We start from the raw sequence: 18,059 nt of genomic DNA on the forward strand, positions 1-18,059 counted from the left end.
TTGGGAAATCCTCTTTCTCTTGTCTTGGGTAGGACTGTGTTAAATGATGAGGAAATTTGCATATTTCCCACAGTAACCCAATTGAATTCATTAACTCCTAGAAATTCCTTTCTGAACAGAATGTAAATCCTTCTCAAGTTGTAATTTATTTGTTCTATTTAGTGAAGGTTGGTAGTAATTAGATAGCAGTGCTTGATTAGTATAAATCAAAAGCAAAAGTTAGACATAAAACACATTTGAAAATCTTTATATACTCTACTTGTAATGTGGTGAATAATTTCAATAGCATGATATATGCTTGTTAAAGGAGGCATTTATTAGCTGTGTGACCTTAGGCAAGTTAGTTAAACTCTTTCCACATCTACAAAATGAAGATAGTATTACTAATTTCATAGGATTTTTTAAAGAATTATATTAACTCAATGTAATTACATGTAGAATGTTTAGTACTAAAGTACAGATATATTAAGTGCTTAATTGATGTTAGCTATCATAATTACCATCATCATTATCATTATTCCACTATCCCCTAATAAGGGCTTTTCTGTACTCTGAATATGAAGAATCAGTGGACAGAGAGCATCTTAAACTCTAGGTTGGGTTGTAGAATCTTTGGTTTTGCAAAAGGTACAGAAATATTTCTGATTTAGTGAAGAGATTGATTGATTGACTCTACCTGAATTTTAAACTTCAACCCTAATCATTAATCAGAAGTGACATAACTACCTTTTACAGAGCCAAGTAAAGAGAGGAGATGCAACTATCTTTTCATATTTCAACCTCTGTTTGGATTCCTGGGATAAAATTTGCTCAAGAGCTTAGCCAGTTTTGCGCAGTGTTTAGAGCATCGGCCCGCAGGCTGAAGGGTCTCAGGTTCAATTCTGGTCTAGGGCACGTACCTTGGTTGCAGTCGGGGCACGTGCAGGAGGCAACCAGTCAATGTGTCTCTTTCACATGGATGTTTCTCTCTTGTCTTTCCCACTCCTTTACACTTTTTTAAAAAAATCAATGGAAAAAATATCCTCAGGTGAAGACTAACAAACAAAAAAATTTTTGCTCAAGAAGTTGAGTAGAGAAACAGAATAGTGTCTGCTTAAGGATAGAGTTCAGCAGCCTCAAAATCCTTAACAGTGAAGAGTGGTATAAATAAATAAAATTAAAATAGTGGCAGATTTCTCCCAGTGTCCTCAGATCTAGTCTTTTAAAAAATAATATAAGGATAATAATATAATACATTGCCAGTGAAATATGCAGTGATATATACAGCCTTCTTCTACCCCTCAAGTTTCCCTCGTTTACTGCCTCAGTTGTCCATCTTTGAAAGCCTTCGAACCTCTGGTCATGCAGGCAGTTAGATAATTTTGCAAAGGTTCACTGAATTCCATCCTTAATTATTGAGGAAAATCTGATTTTTAAAATATAGTTCTTTTTACCTGTCTAGTTTAATTATAAAATTAAGTTCTAAAAGGTAGTAGAAAACCGGATTTCATTCATACCACTGGATTTAAACTAATGAAAATAATAGCAATATTTATTTAGAAAGCATAGGAAAATATTTTATATTTTCAGTTATGTTCATTATAATATTCAGATTATAGAATAAGATATGTAAGAAACTAAGTATATGTGAAATTCCTTGAATTCTAATTATTCATAATTTTGATCTTACTTGCTTAAAATGAAGCCTCTCCTGTTCACCTAGGGTACTTTTTAAATGTAAAAAGTTATATTTATTTGAGCAAACATATTTGATTCACTTTCATTGATTGAGAACTCTTGTAGCAGCGTTTTCTTTTTTGTTCAGTATGTCTGGACCTAATAGCTCTTCAGAATGGTCCATTGAAGGTCGTCGATTGGTACCACTGATGCCCCGGCTGGTTCCTCAAACTGCCTTCACTGTAACAGCTAATGCTGTTGCCAATGCAGCTATCCAGCACAATGCATCTCTTCCAGTGCCTGCAGAAACAGGAAGCAAGGAAGGTGAGTAGAAAAATATTTGTGTATAGAGATGACTTTTCTTAAATTCTTCAAGAAAAGTTGTCTTATTATTTATCTGTTTATATGTCAGTGTTTAAAGGTTGCAAATCAGTGACCAATTTTTATTCTGAAACTAGAAACTGCTAAGTTTTTAGTCTCAGCCAGAATTAAGTCCCCCTTTTATGCAAAGTGTGAATTATATTAATCACAAAAATGCAAAAAGCCTTCTTGGAATGAATTTTTGAGATTTGTGTGTTTTGTTAGGAGTGAATAAAAGGTTTTAATGGTGACATGGGAAATAAGATGATAGAAGTCACTTAGCTGCTGGGGAAAGATGCTGAACTTATACTTCAGAATATAAAGCTCTGTTTTTGTCTTCTGGAATCAGTGGTATATGCTGCTTCTCTATTCCACTCAATGTGCCAAATCCATTAGGGATTACCTGGCAGATGAAGAAAGCTTTCTTTTACTTAATCTAGTAGTTGACAAATACTTTAAAAATCTTTGAATTCTCCTGAGGTTGCCAAGAGTAATATTAAATTTGAGAGTGCACATTGGATTGACTTTTAGTAGCTTACTTTGGTGTTGCATGAAAATGACCCTGAAAATAATGCAGTTGTCAGCTGACTTGGGGGAATTGTCTTTTTGGAATAGCAGTGGGCTGTGGAGCAAAGTGAGATACCCTTTTTGTGCATGCCAGGTTAGGTTCTCTTTTTAAGCTGAAGAAAGCTATACAGGTATTCAGAGACAGTTACCAGTATGCAAAGTTTACCTCCATTGAGTTTCTGATTTGTTTGTTGTAGTTAAGTGAATCTTTTCTTCCCTCTTAACCGTTTCTATCCACAACTCTGGTAGAGTGGAAAGAATATAGGATTTCCAATAGTCAAATCTATGTTTGAATACTAGTTTTGCCATTTCCTAGCTGTGTGACCTCCAGCAAGTTTTTTAGCTTCTGTCAACCTTGGATTCCTCATCTTTGAAATGTAGGTGTGGTATTATAACAATTAGTAATAATAGAAGACAAAGATTTAGTGTAGTACATGGTACTCAGTAAATGGTGCCTATGAGCTATTTTTGTTTCTTGTTGTTATTTAAGATATTGAAATATGATGTTGTCATTACTTTAGTTATTGTTGCACTGCTTGGATGGCAAGTGACTAGTGAGTTGGTTTATAATAAAGGAACCTTGCCTTGGTTTCCCCCTAGTAGCCAAGTTGGAAATTGCTATTGTTAGGAAAAAATTATCCATCCATCATTGGTGCTGCTATTAATATTAAAAGAGAATGCAAGTACTGTTTAAATAACTCCTGCCATGAATGAAAAATGATTTTAATTTTTCTTAGTTTTAGACTTGATTTCTTTGTAACTGCACTTTTCTTTATTGGCAGAGTCACTAGTAAACAGCTTTTAAATACTTGGGGGAAACCCAGTTAAGTGATGATTTTCAGGAAAGGTTATTAAACCTTTTAACTTGTAAACCTAATACCTAGCACTGGCCTCTAACTTCTGATCGCATGAAAACGTTAAAATTAGCCTGCGGTAAAAACTAATTTTTCTATGAGTGGACGGTTTTCGTGAAAGTTAACAGCAGACTTTTTTTATCGTTCCTTCAGTAGTGGTTTGCTATTCCTACACAAGTACCACGTCAACCCCAACCTCTACCCCTGTTCCAAGTGGCAGCATAGCAACGGTTAAGTCTCCAAGACCTGCCAGTCCTGCCTCCAATGTAGTTGTCTTGCCAAGTGGAAGTACTGTTTATGTCAAAAGTAAGTGATATTCTCAGTGTTGTTATTAGGATCTTCTTGGCTAAATGCTGCAGCACAGGCTCTGATTAGATTTGCCTTTTTGGGTTAAATCATTGATCCACTAGCTATTAGCAGTGGTTAGATTTTGGAGGTTCTAAAGAATTCTTTTTTTTACATATGATTAGCTACCTGTTGCTTTTTAATTAGTTCTGGGGTTGAGAAATTACTTTTCTTTTGTTCTCTGTAGGGAATATGCCTTGAACAGTGATATCCTTCAAGTATTTACTTGTTTTGATTGTCATGGAATAGAAATGGGAGTAGAAATGAAGGAATGTGCTTATGTGAGTCATTCAGTGTTTACTCCTACAATTGTAATCTTTGTAGTGTTTTAAAAAATTATGGACATTATTTGTTAGATTCAGTGAAGCATTCTAGAAGGTCCATCTTTTATATTTCTAATTGACTATAATTTTTTGAAGTTTTTATTTGCAGTTTTTAAACCCTTGATTCTACCCTGTAAAGCAGTTTAATATCTAATTCATTTTTTTGTTTTTTTTCTCCATTGATTTTTAGAGTGGAGGGAGGGAGGGAAAGAAGGGAAGGAGAGAAAGAGAGAGCAAAAGAGAGAAACATCGATGGGTTGCCTCCTGCACATGCCCAGATCGGGGCCAGGGGATTGACCCTGCAATCGAGGTATGGGCCCTTGACTGGAATGGAACCTGGGACCCTTCAGTCTGTGGGCCTACTCTCTAACCACTGAGCAAAACCAGCTAGGTTGATCATTTTTTAAAAAATATCTATGTCTGTTTTTCTGCTTTTGATGTTAACTAGAGACCATTAATATTTGATTTTAATTTTTGTCAATGTAGTTATAAACTTGATTTCTTTGTAACTTTTAGAGGTGGAATTAGCTGTTTTAGACAGGAATGATTTTAGGTCATTGTCAGTGTTGTTTAAATTAGAGTCTAGCCCTAACCGGTTTGGCTCAGCGGATAGAGCGTCGGCCTGCGCACTGAAGGGTCCCAGGTTTGATTCCGGTCAAGGGCATGTACCTTGGTTGCAGGCACATACCCAGTGGGGGGTGTGCGGGAGGCAGCTGATCGATGTTTCTCTCTCATCGATGTTTCTAACTCTATCCCTCTCCCCTCCTCTCTGTAAAAAATCAATAAAATATATTAAAAAAATAATAAATTAGAGTCTAAAAATTAAACATGTAAGGAGTTATATTTTATTACAACTTATATTTTATATCATGCTGTATACTTTTAAAATATCTTCTCTGTAGAGATTTTGTATGTGTGTTGCAAGGTTTTATGTTTCTCACTTGATTTAAAAAACAAACAAACAGTTGAGGCTTTAGTACATAAAAGCTGAGAATTTGGGACTATTAAATTTATGTCTGATTTCTGTGGATTTATCCAAGATGGTCTTTTAAAATAACTTTAGAGATCTACTTTTTAATTGTTTTTTAAAACCTTGAAAGTGAATTCCAAACATAAGGTATAGTTTGAAGTAACAGGAAGTATATTTTGGAAGTATATTGCTTAATTCTCAGAAGTTACACAGGCAACATTAGTTTGGGACAGAATAATTCATTCACTTAACTTTATATGTGCAAGGCACGATGCCAGGGAAACAGTAAGACTTAGTCACATAAAGACTTAGTCATTTTCCTCTGGTACCCCTTAATTCTGGGAGATATGCAGAATGACAGTCACATTGTCATGGAGCAAGTGATAAGAAGAGACTATACAAGGTGCTTTATAAGCTCAGAGGAAACATGGATTCACTGAAGAGATGGCTTGCAGGATGATGATTGTAGAATGGTGAAGTGGTCATTGATGGGAGATAGTATTTCCCAAAGAACAACAGTATATAGAGACTTCAGATGGATAGAATGTGGTGAGGCTTTGAGGAATGGTGAGCAGTTCAGTGTACCAGGATTATAGAGGTACACAGGGTTGAGGGGAACCAGAGTATTGTGTTCTTGTAAAAATATGGGACTTTGATATAGTAATAATTTTGTGCCTTATCTTGTAGGAAGATAAAAACTGTTAAAGAATTTGAAGCAGGGCATTCCCATGAGATTTTATAATTGGAAGTAGGTTGGAGGGTGGAAAAGAAGTTGAGATTAAAAGTATGAAAACCTTTTAGGAGGGTGTTACTAAAATACAGGCAGGCAATAAGAGGGTCTTGCCATCACCATAGGATTAAAGAAGGAAAGAAGGCATTCAGAGACAACTTCTCTGAAGGAGGATTGACTGACTGGGTGTAACAAAGAGACAGGTCAAGGATGATTTGATGATACAAAGATATTAAAATAAGGTATAAAATGCAATGCTAAATTGCTGTAAATATAAATATAGCAATATTGTCCAATATTGTCTTTCAGGTGTTAGCTGTTCAGATGAAGATGAAAAACCCAGAAAACGCAGGCGAACAAACTCTTCTAGTTCCTCCCCTGTTGTCCTAAAGGAAGTTCCAAAAGCTGTTGTTCCCGTCTCAAAGACGATCACTGTGCCTGTGAGTGGAAGTCCCAAGATGAGCAATATCATGCAGAGCATTGCCAACTCCTTACCACCTCACATGTCTCCTGTGAAAATAACCTTCACCAAACCATCAACACAGACGACAAACACAACAACACAGAAGGTATGTAGTGGTGGGAGTCTCTGCTTGCCAGTTGCTATTTCCGTTTCTTTCAGTACAGTTCAGATTTAACAGACGCACTGAGTACTTACTATGTGCTTGGCATTATGCTGGGAATATTCACATCTCTTTAATTCTGCACATATAGCTTTGGGATAGGTATTAGTTCACTTTTTCTAGATGAGGCTCAGAGATGCCAAATGACGTGCCTAATATGCCACAGTTAGCAGATCCCATACTTCTAGACTTCTATTCTATTTTATTATTGTAATGCTATTTGGAAAAAAATTAAATATGAAAGATTATTTTTACCTGAGATAGGATGACTTTACTTTAGGCGCTCACTTTTTACTTTGCTAGAGAGTAACAGAGTTGTCAGAGTTAGGTGTTTCATATAAGAAGGAAGCATATGATTAAATGAATAATTACCTTTTTATTTTGTTTGCTATCATCAATTTATTCCTAAACGCTTCTCTCCTTACGTTCGAATGATCAGTATTCTGTCAATTTCATCTGACTAGAATCCTCTAACTTCCCACACTAATCTGGATGTTGATGGCATCTTAGGCTTGTTGCATACCTGCATTTCTGGGATCTTCGTTCACTACATCCTGATATTCCTCTTTCATGGTTTATTTACTCATTTGCTAGAGTATATCCTGCAGTAACTTCTTGGTATAAAAGTGGATGGAGAGTATATTTTTGAGACCTTGCATGGTGGACTGAAAATTTCTTTATTCTACCTTCCCACTTTCTTGATGGGGAATTATTCTAGAATGGCAGTCATTTTTCTTAAGAATTTTGAAGATATTGCTCCACTTGCCGTTGGCTTCCAGTGTTACTTTTGAGAAGCCCACTGCTGTTCTAATTTCAGATCCTCTTCTTCTTTTTGAAAACTCAGTAACTTTTGGAGTTCTGAAATTTCAAGGTAATTTTTTTTGTGTGAGTTTTTGTTGTTGTTGTTGTTTTTTATCCATTGGGTTGCCTACTCAATGGCCTCTTTCATTTATTTCTTTGATTTTTTTCTGTTCTCTTTTTGGATCACCTATTACTCATGATGTTGAACTGCCTGGATTGATTCTTTCGTTGTTCTTATCCTTTCTCACTCACATTTTCCATTTGTTTGCTTTTTCTTTCTGCTTTAGTATAATGGTTAAAAGCCTGGATTTTGGAATTAGACTTTGTGAATTCAAATTTCAGTATTGTATTTGCCACTTAATATCTGTGACTGTGGGAAAACTAAACTCTAGACCTAAATTTTCTCATTTGTAGAATAGGGAAAATAATATATCCATTTTATAGGATTTGGGGGGTATAAATAAGTGAGATGATAAATGTAAAACTGTTAGAATAGAGTCTAGAACATAATTAATGTCTTATAAGTATTATTTTTCTTTATTCTTTAACTTTATCCTTCACTACTTTATGGAACTTTTTATTTTTGCTCTCATACTTTAAATTTCTAGTAATTCCTTTTTATTCTCTGAAAATTCCTTGTTAAAAAAATACAGCATCCTGCTCTTTCATATAATCACTATATTCTCTTATCTGATGATAGCTAAGGATAACTTTTGATGTTTTCTCTTTTACCTGTAAGTTCCTTTTATCTATTTGTTTTGATCTCTCTCTCATATCAGGGTTTTCTTACATGCTGGCTATCTGCTTATATGTGAAAGTGGATATTATAAAGCTAACAGAAAATTCTGTGTATAGGGTGAGATATGTTGGCTGGTGACTTGCTTTGTAGGTTGACCTAGCTGGTTGACTATCCCTTTACTTCCATTAAGCTGTCACTCATTTGGGGTTTTTTCATGGACTGGTTAGTTTCCTCAGAGGAGAATTTTCCAGTTTCCTACCTAGAGCAGTAAATCTTTTTGTCCTTATTTTGAAAGTAAGTGGGGAGAGAGGGCTGGATAACCCCATCATTAAGTATATAAACTTTACCTCTCTGTTTTAACATAGCACCCACTCCACTCAGCCTGGTGTCATCAAATTCCCTTGGATTTAGTCTTTCTTTAGTATGGGGGAGGATAACTGGGGATCTAAATGCTATTTAAACAGACTTTCAGCGAATTTTTTCTCCCTAGTTCTACTTTTACCCCCACTTCAGAAGTGTTTGGTGCTCTCAGTTGCTGAGTCTCTCAGGGGTTCTCTGATGCAAGTTGTCTTGTTTTTTGTTCTTCTGTTTGTTATCTTATGTTTTCACTTTCTTAGGAATGCTTGATCAATTATTGTTTGTCTGTTTGTTTTCCAGTTTCCAAAAGTTTTATAGCTGTTGTCTCCTTTCCATTTTGACCTTCCAGGTTTATGTGGCTCTTTCCTTTAAAAAAAATCTGTTCATACTGTTAGAGGAATTTGGGAGAGAGTGGAGGTAAATTTTTGTGTTCAATGTGTGATCTTCCCACCTTTTAATCTTCAGATACATTATAACTTTCATTTAAAGAATCTCCTTGAGTTGTCTAGAAGGATACCATTACATAATATGGAAAAAAAATCATTTTCTTAATAAAGTAGAAATGATAATGAGTTGATCTGTGGAATTATAATTCTGTTTTCCATCTTGGAATGAGGCATTATGGTATAGTGTTAAAATCAAACAAGAATATTTCTAGGTAAAGAGGCCTGGGATGGAACCCCAGTTCTTTCAAGTTTGATCTAAGATAAATTAGTCTTTTTAAATCTGTTTACCCATTTGTGAGTTGAGAATAATTCCAATCTTAAGAGATTATTGTGAGGATTAAATGAGATTGGGTATTTTAAAGTAAAACATCATGTGTGTACTCAAAAATGTTAGCTCCTTTCCAATGCAGTTATTTTATGGAAAGCAATGTTTTATTTATTTGCACCATTATGAGTGAGCTGTTTCAAGTAACTGAACTCATCAATTAACTGAAGCTTACCCCTTAATATACAGAAATTGACTATTTTTGATGACTTCTTAAAAGTTACACTGAACATAAATTTTGCATTTGTAATTTGATGTCTCCAAGGTAGTCTTTCTGAATATCACTTTTTATATATTATTATAATATAATTATTGCTTTCTGGGCTAGCCCTATATTAGGTGGCATCACATACTATATTCTATAAGTTTTTAAGTCAACGTATTGTAACTTTTTTACTGACTTCTTTGCTGGATCTTATTTTGTCAGTAATTCTTCTCTCCCCTACCTTCTCTCCTACTTTCTAAATTTGGTATTTGAGAAATAGTGTAGCAAAGTTACAGCTAAAAAAGCACCCACCTCCTATCCATGCCTTTCTATTCCCTTACTGTTTTATTTTTATTTGTTATGCTTACAACTAGTTGACATCATATTACATATTTGTTTATTTCCTATTAGAGTAGAAATTGCTAAGGGTAGAGACTTTGTCTTACTCATCACTGTATTCTTCAGTGGTTAGAATAGTGTCTGGCATGTAGTAGGTGTAATATTTGTTGAATGAGTGAATGAATGAATGAATGAATGAATGAATAGATTTGGTTCCAGTACTGGCCCTATCACTACTCTTGAACCTCAGTTTGCTATAAAACAAAGTTAATGACAGTACTTACTTCCTAGAGTTATCAGGATAATTAAATGAGATGATTCATGGAAAGTGCTTTACACAGTGCATATGTTGAATTTTCAGTAAATGTCACCTAACATTGTTAACCGTTCAATCTTCTTTGGTAGACCTATATAAATATACTTGTAAAGATGGAGGTTTACTTGTAAGTAAGTTGGTGAACTTTTTTTTTTTTTAAATTTAGTGACTTTATTTTTTTCTTTCTGACTTATGAAAATAGATAGTTGAGGTTGTCACACTTGTGATGTTTATAAGAGGGTATATTTATCTCCAAAGTCATAAATGAGTCATACATGAAATTTTAGGCTCAGAACTTTAGATTTGTTCTACTGTGTTTAAAAAATAAACATTTAAAACAAATTATGTTAAAAATAAGATTCATTGATTCCTCAGATATTTATTATTTACTGTGTTCCAGATACAAAACTACTCTTACTTCATGTACACTCAGTACCATTAGTATTATTATTTCTTGGACAAGCTGAGTATGGGTAGGACTAATAGATATTGTTTGTTTTCATTTTGCTGGGTAGATGGATTTTTTTGAAATCTTTGTAAGGCTGTTGACATTATTGTATTCACCTTGGATTTCTCACAAATCCTATGTAAGTCAACTTAGGAATTATTTTAGGTAAAGTGACTTTTACATTAAATATAATTATTTATGATTTTGTGGACTTGATTCAAATTCTAATAGGTTATATATTTTCAGGGTAGACAAACTCCACCTATGTTAATGTGGTGCCATCATTTTAAGTATAACATTGTATAGCACTTATATAAAAAAAGCAACAGAATATAGCTTTATGCTTTCATGTGCTTGATTTATATTTTTCATTTTATCCTTAGGGTGCAAGTCCCAGCACTCTTAAGGAGTTTTTGTGAGTGCTAGAAGGTCAGTAATTTGGATTATGGCCTCAATAAACACTGTTTGGTTCACTTGGTTTCAAAATCCCTTTATTTCCCTGTTGTAATAAGTAACTTTAAAGTACAAGTAAATTTTCTTCAAGGTGGATCTCTAATTTTGAATAATCCCTTTTCAGATAAAAAAATCAACCCGCAGACTGAAATTTCAAATATGTTTTATCTTTGTATCTATAACCTAAAACATGCTCTTAAAGACTCCAGATTTATTTTGCTGAAATTATGTTGTCTTAATGTTAGAAGCCTGCATTCATATTCCAGTTCTGAAATTGCAAATATTTGACACAAGTGTGAATGCTTCCCCTTCCCTTGCCCATGACAGACATTGCAAATTAACTGTGTCATACTTTCTTGCCAAACCTTGGCGAATCCTCATCTGTGCCACAGAGTCCTTATAAACACTGTGCTTGAGAAAGCTACTACTATTAGTTCAGAATTGGCAAATGTGAAACCTAATTGCCATTACTACACTAATTGGTTTGGCTGTGTTAGTAGCTATGTGAATTCTTTGAATACACAGGGCTATCAGAATTTTGAAAAAACCTATCTAAAATTTTTTAATGTAACAAAAATAGAGTACATTATATTTCCAGACTGATTTGATTTATATAATACCTTTGCTGATATCCCGTTAATGCTTATTAAGTAGTAATAATAAGCTACTAATAAGTACCATTTGTTGACTGTCAAATATTGACCATCTGCTATGTGCCTAGCACTATGTTAGATGCTTCACATCATTATCTCATTTAATCCTTGTAATGATTTGCAAGGTAGGTATTATTATCCCTATTTTATAGATGAAAGTTGGAGCACAGAGATTTGAAATGTGTCCAGGGGTCAGTATTTGTCAGTGGCAGTGCAGGATTAAGCTCAGGTTCTTTTGACTCTTAAGTTTCTGGTCTTCTTATTATATTGGTCTACTTCTTCTCAGTTTACATAATGGCTGATGGTTGTTTTTGTAATAATAACTATATAGATATTTGCTGATCAAGTCTATATAGAAGTATGCTGGTCATGATGTGTATTTGTCTCTTGAGTCCTTAAAGTAATGGACATGTACTAATTCTCTATAACACTTGAAATACATATATAATAGAGATTTAGCTAAAGCCTCTTTGAGATGTAGGTATTGAGTATAGACATACTCAGTAAATTTTGACTAACTGATTTAACTTCAGGCCTTCTGTAGGATTGATATAAAAATGAAAAAGAATCTCTCCCTTAAATTCTTTGGATTTTTCAAAACATTTTTTCTGCCCTTGGTACAAGAAATTTTGATAAAAGAGGAAAAAGACATTCAGCTCTGTTTTGGGTATCACTATACCACCATGACACCAAGGATAAAACTGTGATACTACAGATTTGTAAATGATTTTTGTGTTCTCAACTGTAAAATAGGGATAATAATAGTATCTGCATCATAGGATTGTTGAGAGATTTAAATAAGCCAATGCATATTAGCTCTAGGAGCTAATCTTGATTTTTTTCCTTTAACCTGATCATTTCCATACATCAAGTCCTATTGACTTTACCTCTCAAAATAATCTGAAACTGCTCACTTCTCTTTATTTCCACTAACACCCCAGTTCAAGCAGCCTCTATTATTGCCTGGTCTACTGCAATAGCTTCTTTACAAGTTTCACTGCTTCTACTCTTGCATCTTATCACATAGCTGCTAGAGTAATCTTTTAAAATAAAAATCAAGTTTTGTTGTAAAACCATCCCATGGTTTCCCATTATAGTTAGTATACAATTTAAATTCTTTACTCTGGCTTACAAATTTGATCTGACCTTTGCTTAATTTTTCCACCCCCTCCTTGCTCTATATGGTTTTGCTACACTGGCTTGCTTTCTGTTTATAACTACATTGAGCTAATTCCCACCTTAGGACCTTTGCTATCCTGTTCTCTTTGAAATGCCTTGTCCCTATATCATTTAGAGTTTCTTAGCTATATCGGCTAAACTTGAAGTCTCTTTCTAGCTCCCTGCCCCCCTCCCCTTTTTTTTCTCTGTTCTCTGTATCAACCTATGAGCAAATCCTGTTTTTTCTTCTTTAAATATATTCAGAATCTGTTCACTTTTCACTATTTTTACCATGAACACTTTGGTCACCATCACCTCTGTTTATTGCAGGAGGCTCTTAATTTTTCTCCCTGTTTCTATGTTTTTACTATTTCTGCTCTACTCTACTTTTCACCTAGTAGATAGAGTAATGTTTTCTTTTAAAAAAACACACACACAACTTTATTTTTTGCCTGGGCCAGGTGGCTCAGTTGGTTGGAGCATCATCCCATACACCAAATGATTGTGGGTTCGATTCCTGGTCAGGGCACATACCTAGGTTGTGGAGTGTGTACAGGAGGTAGCCTGTCGATGTTTCTCACCTCTCTCTCTCTCTCTCTTTCTCTCCCCCGCCTCCCCTCTTCCTCTCTCTCTAAAAATCAATAGAACATAACCTTGGGTGAGGATTAAAAGTAAACTAAAAATAAAAAGGACTTTAGTTTTTAAATAGTTTTATATTTAGAGAAAATAGTACAGAGAGTTCTCATATACCTTGCACTAAGTTTCCATTATTTTTAAGATTTTATATTAGTGTGGTACATTTGTTAAAATTAATGAGCCAATATCGATGCACTGATATTAACTAAAGTCCATGGTTTATTCACATTTTTTTGGAGTTTTTACCTATTGTCATTTTCTGTTTCAGGATATCTTATTGCATGTCTTCTTAGGCTCCTCTTGGCTGTGAAAGTTTCTCAGACTTTCCTTATGTCTGATGACCTTGACAGTTTTGAGGAGGAGTAGTCAAGGGCTTTGTAGGATGTCCCACTATTGCAATTTGTCTAATGTTTCCTCATGATTAGTCGAGGGTTATGGATTTTCAGAAGGAAGGCCACAGATAGAAAGTGCCATTTTCATCATATCAGATCAAGGGTATTTACTGTCAACATGATCTTACATCATCTAGTCCTCCATTACTTCTCTGAATCTGCCTCCTACTATGCTCTACCTTATAAATTCCAATCCTATTTATTAGGTCCTTGAAGTTTCTTGAACATATCAAGTTTGCTTCTGCTTCAGGGCCCCTGTGTTTACTGCTCTCTGTGCCGTTGGATACTCTTCCTCTAGGTAGCAACATGCTTCTCACCCCTTCGTTGCTTACTTCTAGTTTCTGTTCAAATGTCACTTTATCATAGAGATCATCATTAAATACTATAGAAAAAGTCATAAAGCACTCCATTATCTTTTATGTCCTACCTTGCTTTATTGGCTCTTCCAACATGACATGAATTTTTTATTTGTTTATTATTATTCTCCCCCCCCCCCCCACTAGAATGTAATTCCATGAAGTACAAACTTTGTTTATTCCACTATCCCTAGCATCTAGAATCATGCCTGGCACATAGTAGATGCTCAACAAATATTTACAAATGAATGACTATTCAAATTACTTTCTAGAAAGATTGTGCCAATATATATTTCCTAAGCATTATGTTAACATTCTTACTTTGCTGTGTCTTGAACAGCAGCATTGCATGTTGTCTTTAAAAATATTTGGTTGGTAAAAATTTTTCATTTAAATATTTTTAGTTATGTATTTATCTCCGTTAAATTGTTTCTTCATACTTTGTTTCATAAGCTATTTTTGAATTATATATAACGGTAATTCTAAATACATTAGTAGTATAGCAGGTATATGAAAATAACTTATTTTTCGTTTCTTAGGTTATTATAGTGACCACATCACCAAGTTCAACCTTCGTGCCCAATATTCTCTCCAAATCCCATAACTATGCAGCAGTCACTAAGCTTGTACCAACGTCAGTAATTGCTTCCACAACCCAGAAGCCACCGGTGGTTATAACTGCTTCACAGTCCTCTCTGGTCAGTAGTAGCAGCAGTGGCAGCAGCAGTTCTACACCTTCACCTATCCCTAATACAGTTGCAGTAACAGCCGTGGTATCTTCCACACCATCTGTGGTCATGTCAACAGTAGCACAAGGTGAGTGGTAATTCAACATGTAATTCTATTCCTGTGGTATATGGGAATTTTGAAGAGAACTCTTATTTTTCTGCTTTGGGTCTGAAGGTCTCTCCTGTTTCATCACAGATTACAACTTTCCTTCTCCCAGTCTGAGAATGTCAAGGTAGTAGGTTACTCAGTTTTCTTATATTAATACTAGAGACCTGGTGCACGAAATTCCTGCACTCGGGGGGTGGTCCCTCAGCCCGGCCTGTGCTCTTTCACAGTTCAGGAGCCCTCGGGGGATGTCCGACTGATGGCTTAGGCCTGCTCTGGCAGTCGGACATCCTTAGCACTGTTGTGGAGGCAGGAGAGGCTCCCACCACCGCTGCTGCACTTGCCAGCGTGATCCCGGCTTCTGACTGAGCAGTGCTCCCCCTGTGGGAGCACACTGACCACCAGGGGGCAGCTCCTGCATTGAGCACCTGCCCCTTGGTGGTCGGTGTGTGTCATAGCAACCTGTAGTTCCCACCGTTTGGTCGATTTGCATATTAGCCTTTTATTATATAGGATACTTCAAGATTTTAAAAATTCACATGCATAGTATCTAATCACCAAGGTAATTAACATTCCCCAAATATAGGCTAAATTTTGTCCCAACAAATTTCAAAGGCATATACAAATATCCTATATAACAAAGAGGTAATATGCATGCCCTCACAAGATGGCTGCCTATGACCAGGCTGGCAGGGGGGGTTAGTGAGGGAAGACCAAATGACTGAACAAGCAAGTTGTGTGGGGTAACTAGGCTGGCAGGGGGGTTAGTGAGGTACGACCAAATGACTGAACAAGCAGGCTGTGTGGGTTAGTGAGGGACGACCAAACGACTGAACAGCAGGCTGCGTGGGGCGACCAGGCTAGCGGGGACTGGGGGGGGGGGCTGTGAGGGGCGACCAGGCCGGCAGGGGGGGCAGTGGGGCAATCAGGCCAGTGGGGGCGGGGGGGGGGCAGTTAGGGACAACCAGGCAGGCAGGCAGGTGAGCGATTAGGAGCCAGCGGTCCAGGATTGTGAGAGGGATGTCCGACTGCCAGTTTAGGCCCAGGTCCTGGATTGGAGAGGGTGTAGGCTGGGCTGTGGGGACCCACCCCCGTGCATGAATTTCGTGCACTGGGCCTCTCGTCTTTAATATAGTGGGATTTTCAAATGAGGAACTTGAAATTACTTTACTATAGGTTCTTCTTAGGCACTCAGTTTATAATTATGTACTCAGAGATATCAAGTATGTAACCTCTTCAAAGTAAGTTACCCAGTGATAAAAAGTAGGGGGAAGAATATGATTTCAAGGACATGCCATTTGCCTTTTTTCAATCTCCTACATTTTTCTGTGTGGGTGGTAATGGGAGATATTGAGAGGAATTGAGGCTAAACTGAAGGACAATTGCTTCTTTATAGCAGAAGAAAGGAAATGTGGAAACATTAATTTTCTGTTAGCTTAAATCAGTTTAGATATCTTCTATATTTTTATGTTCCTCCCAGAGGAAAGGTGAATAGCACAGTTAAGAAATTTTTATTTTGCGGGGTTGGTAAGTCTTAAGATGAGGATCAGAGAGAAGTATTATACAGTATTCATACCCATGGTGTAATCTATGAAAAAGGAACATAGAAGCAACATAGAACAGAACTTAATATTAGTTTTTATTGGATTTTACTTGAATAATATATAGCTCAAGGTAGACTGAAACTGGGAAATACAGTTTATGAACTAGTAGCAAATGTAAGCTGTTGATTAGGAAAATAGTGTTTTTCATAATTGCTTTAATCATGTTTAGTGTATTCTATATAACTCTGTTAGTAAGGAAGAGATTACATAGATGCAATGTGGTCAGTATTCCTTTTCTATAGCCCTAATGATAGAATGTGAGCATCTGTTATTATTTTCTGGCTCTAATACTCATTTAATGTCTTAATCAATAACAATAAATAGCAGGCTTGAAATTTTCTTTTATTTGTTACCTTAACTGATTTTTTAAAAAATCGTTCCAACTTTTCTATTTGTGCAGTAGTAAACTATAATATAGCATTATTAAAAATATAAATGATTTTATATAGAAAGTCTGTTTAAAATGCTGGTTGTAAACATGATCTAAATTCATCATTTCAAAATTTGAAGGTGAGAGAAGCAAAGGCCATTTGTCTGCTCACCTGACCTTATATCAAAACCATTATCCATTGACAGTTGTTTTTCCCTTCCAGTCCTCATTACACAGTTTGCTAAAGTTTTACTATATTAGAAAGGTTACTGTTCTTCCAAGTTTTTATTTGAGATAAGAGGGCCATTCTTCTTGGTTACAAATGAAATATCTTTAGACAAATGAATATTCCATGCTTCTGTTTTCATTCTTAATTTTCTCCAGCTACCCTTTGAAGCTCTTGGGAATTTAGGACTTTCCTATTTTCTTTTTGCATCCTGTATCTCTCCGTGAGCCTTAAGTAGTTATTTACAGGGGAGCTGGACAAGACATCTCAGAGATTTCTCATAAATTCATTGGAATTCAGTAGAGCATGAGGGATATAAAAGTATCTGAATGTAGATAGTGAAGGAAACTATGATTATTTGAGTTGCTGTTTGAGATACTTAATTTTCATATTATTCTAAGAAATGAAGGCATCTTCTTTTTCAAAAGGTAAAATTTAATGGGATGCTAATATACAGACTGTAGTTGTGATTCTGACTACAGGCCTTCTGTAGCCCCTCTGTGAGTACCAGTGTCTGCTTTTGTTGGAGATTAAAGACAGGCTGTTTTCGAGCTCATATACCTATGTATGGTTATTCTTGTAGGGCCAACTGGTGGAAGAGGGAAAGAGTCTTATAGCAATAACTTGGTGGGTGACTCCATGTTTATAAATGTAGAGATGGTTCCAAATGTAGAGAATAGGGGAATTGTATATGGTTGGCTCATGCTGTGGGAAGGGAAAGGAACTCATTAATATTAGGAATATGGGAGTGCTTAACATTCTGATTAGAATGGTAGTTCTGAGTTGGTCATCTAGAAGAAAGGATGATTAAAAAACTTACTATGAAAAATTCCAAACATATAAGTAGAATAGTAAAATGAAACCTTAGGTACCCATTACCCAGCTTCAGGGATGTACAGTACTTGGTCAGTCCTGTTTCACTTATATCTGCTATTTCCTTCCACATACTCTTGTCTTGACCAGGAATGTTTTT

General features: G+C 35.7%; 1 protein-coding gene across 1 annotated transcript in view; it reads left to right on the forward strand.

Annotated features, from left to right (window-relative positions):
- The window catches only part of EMSY (EMSY transcriptional repressor, BRCA2 interacting), an 83,858-nt gene that overhangs the window by 15,250 nt on the left and 50,549 nt on the right, over positions 1-18,059 (forward strand). The window contains exons 6-9 of the mRNA XM_081100072.1: positions 1,805-1,980; positions 3,591-3,743; positions 6,115-6,374; positions 14,592-14,868. Of these exons, the coding sequence (XP_080956198.1) occupies positions 1,805-1,980; positions 3,591-3,743; positions 6,115-6,374; positions 14,592-14,868 (866 nt within the window). The remainder of the gene's footprint in view (positions 1-1,804; positions 1,981-3,590; positions 3,744-6,114; positions 6,375-14,591; positions 14,869-18,059) is intronic.

The sequence above is a fragment of the Myotis nattereri genome (assembly GCF_964212035.1).
Source record: "Myotis nattereri genome assembly, chromosome: 9".
Lineage (NCBI taxonomy): Eukaryota > Metazoa > Chordata > Mammalia > Chiroptera > Vespertilionidae > Myotis > Myotis nattereri.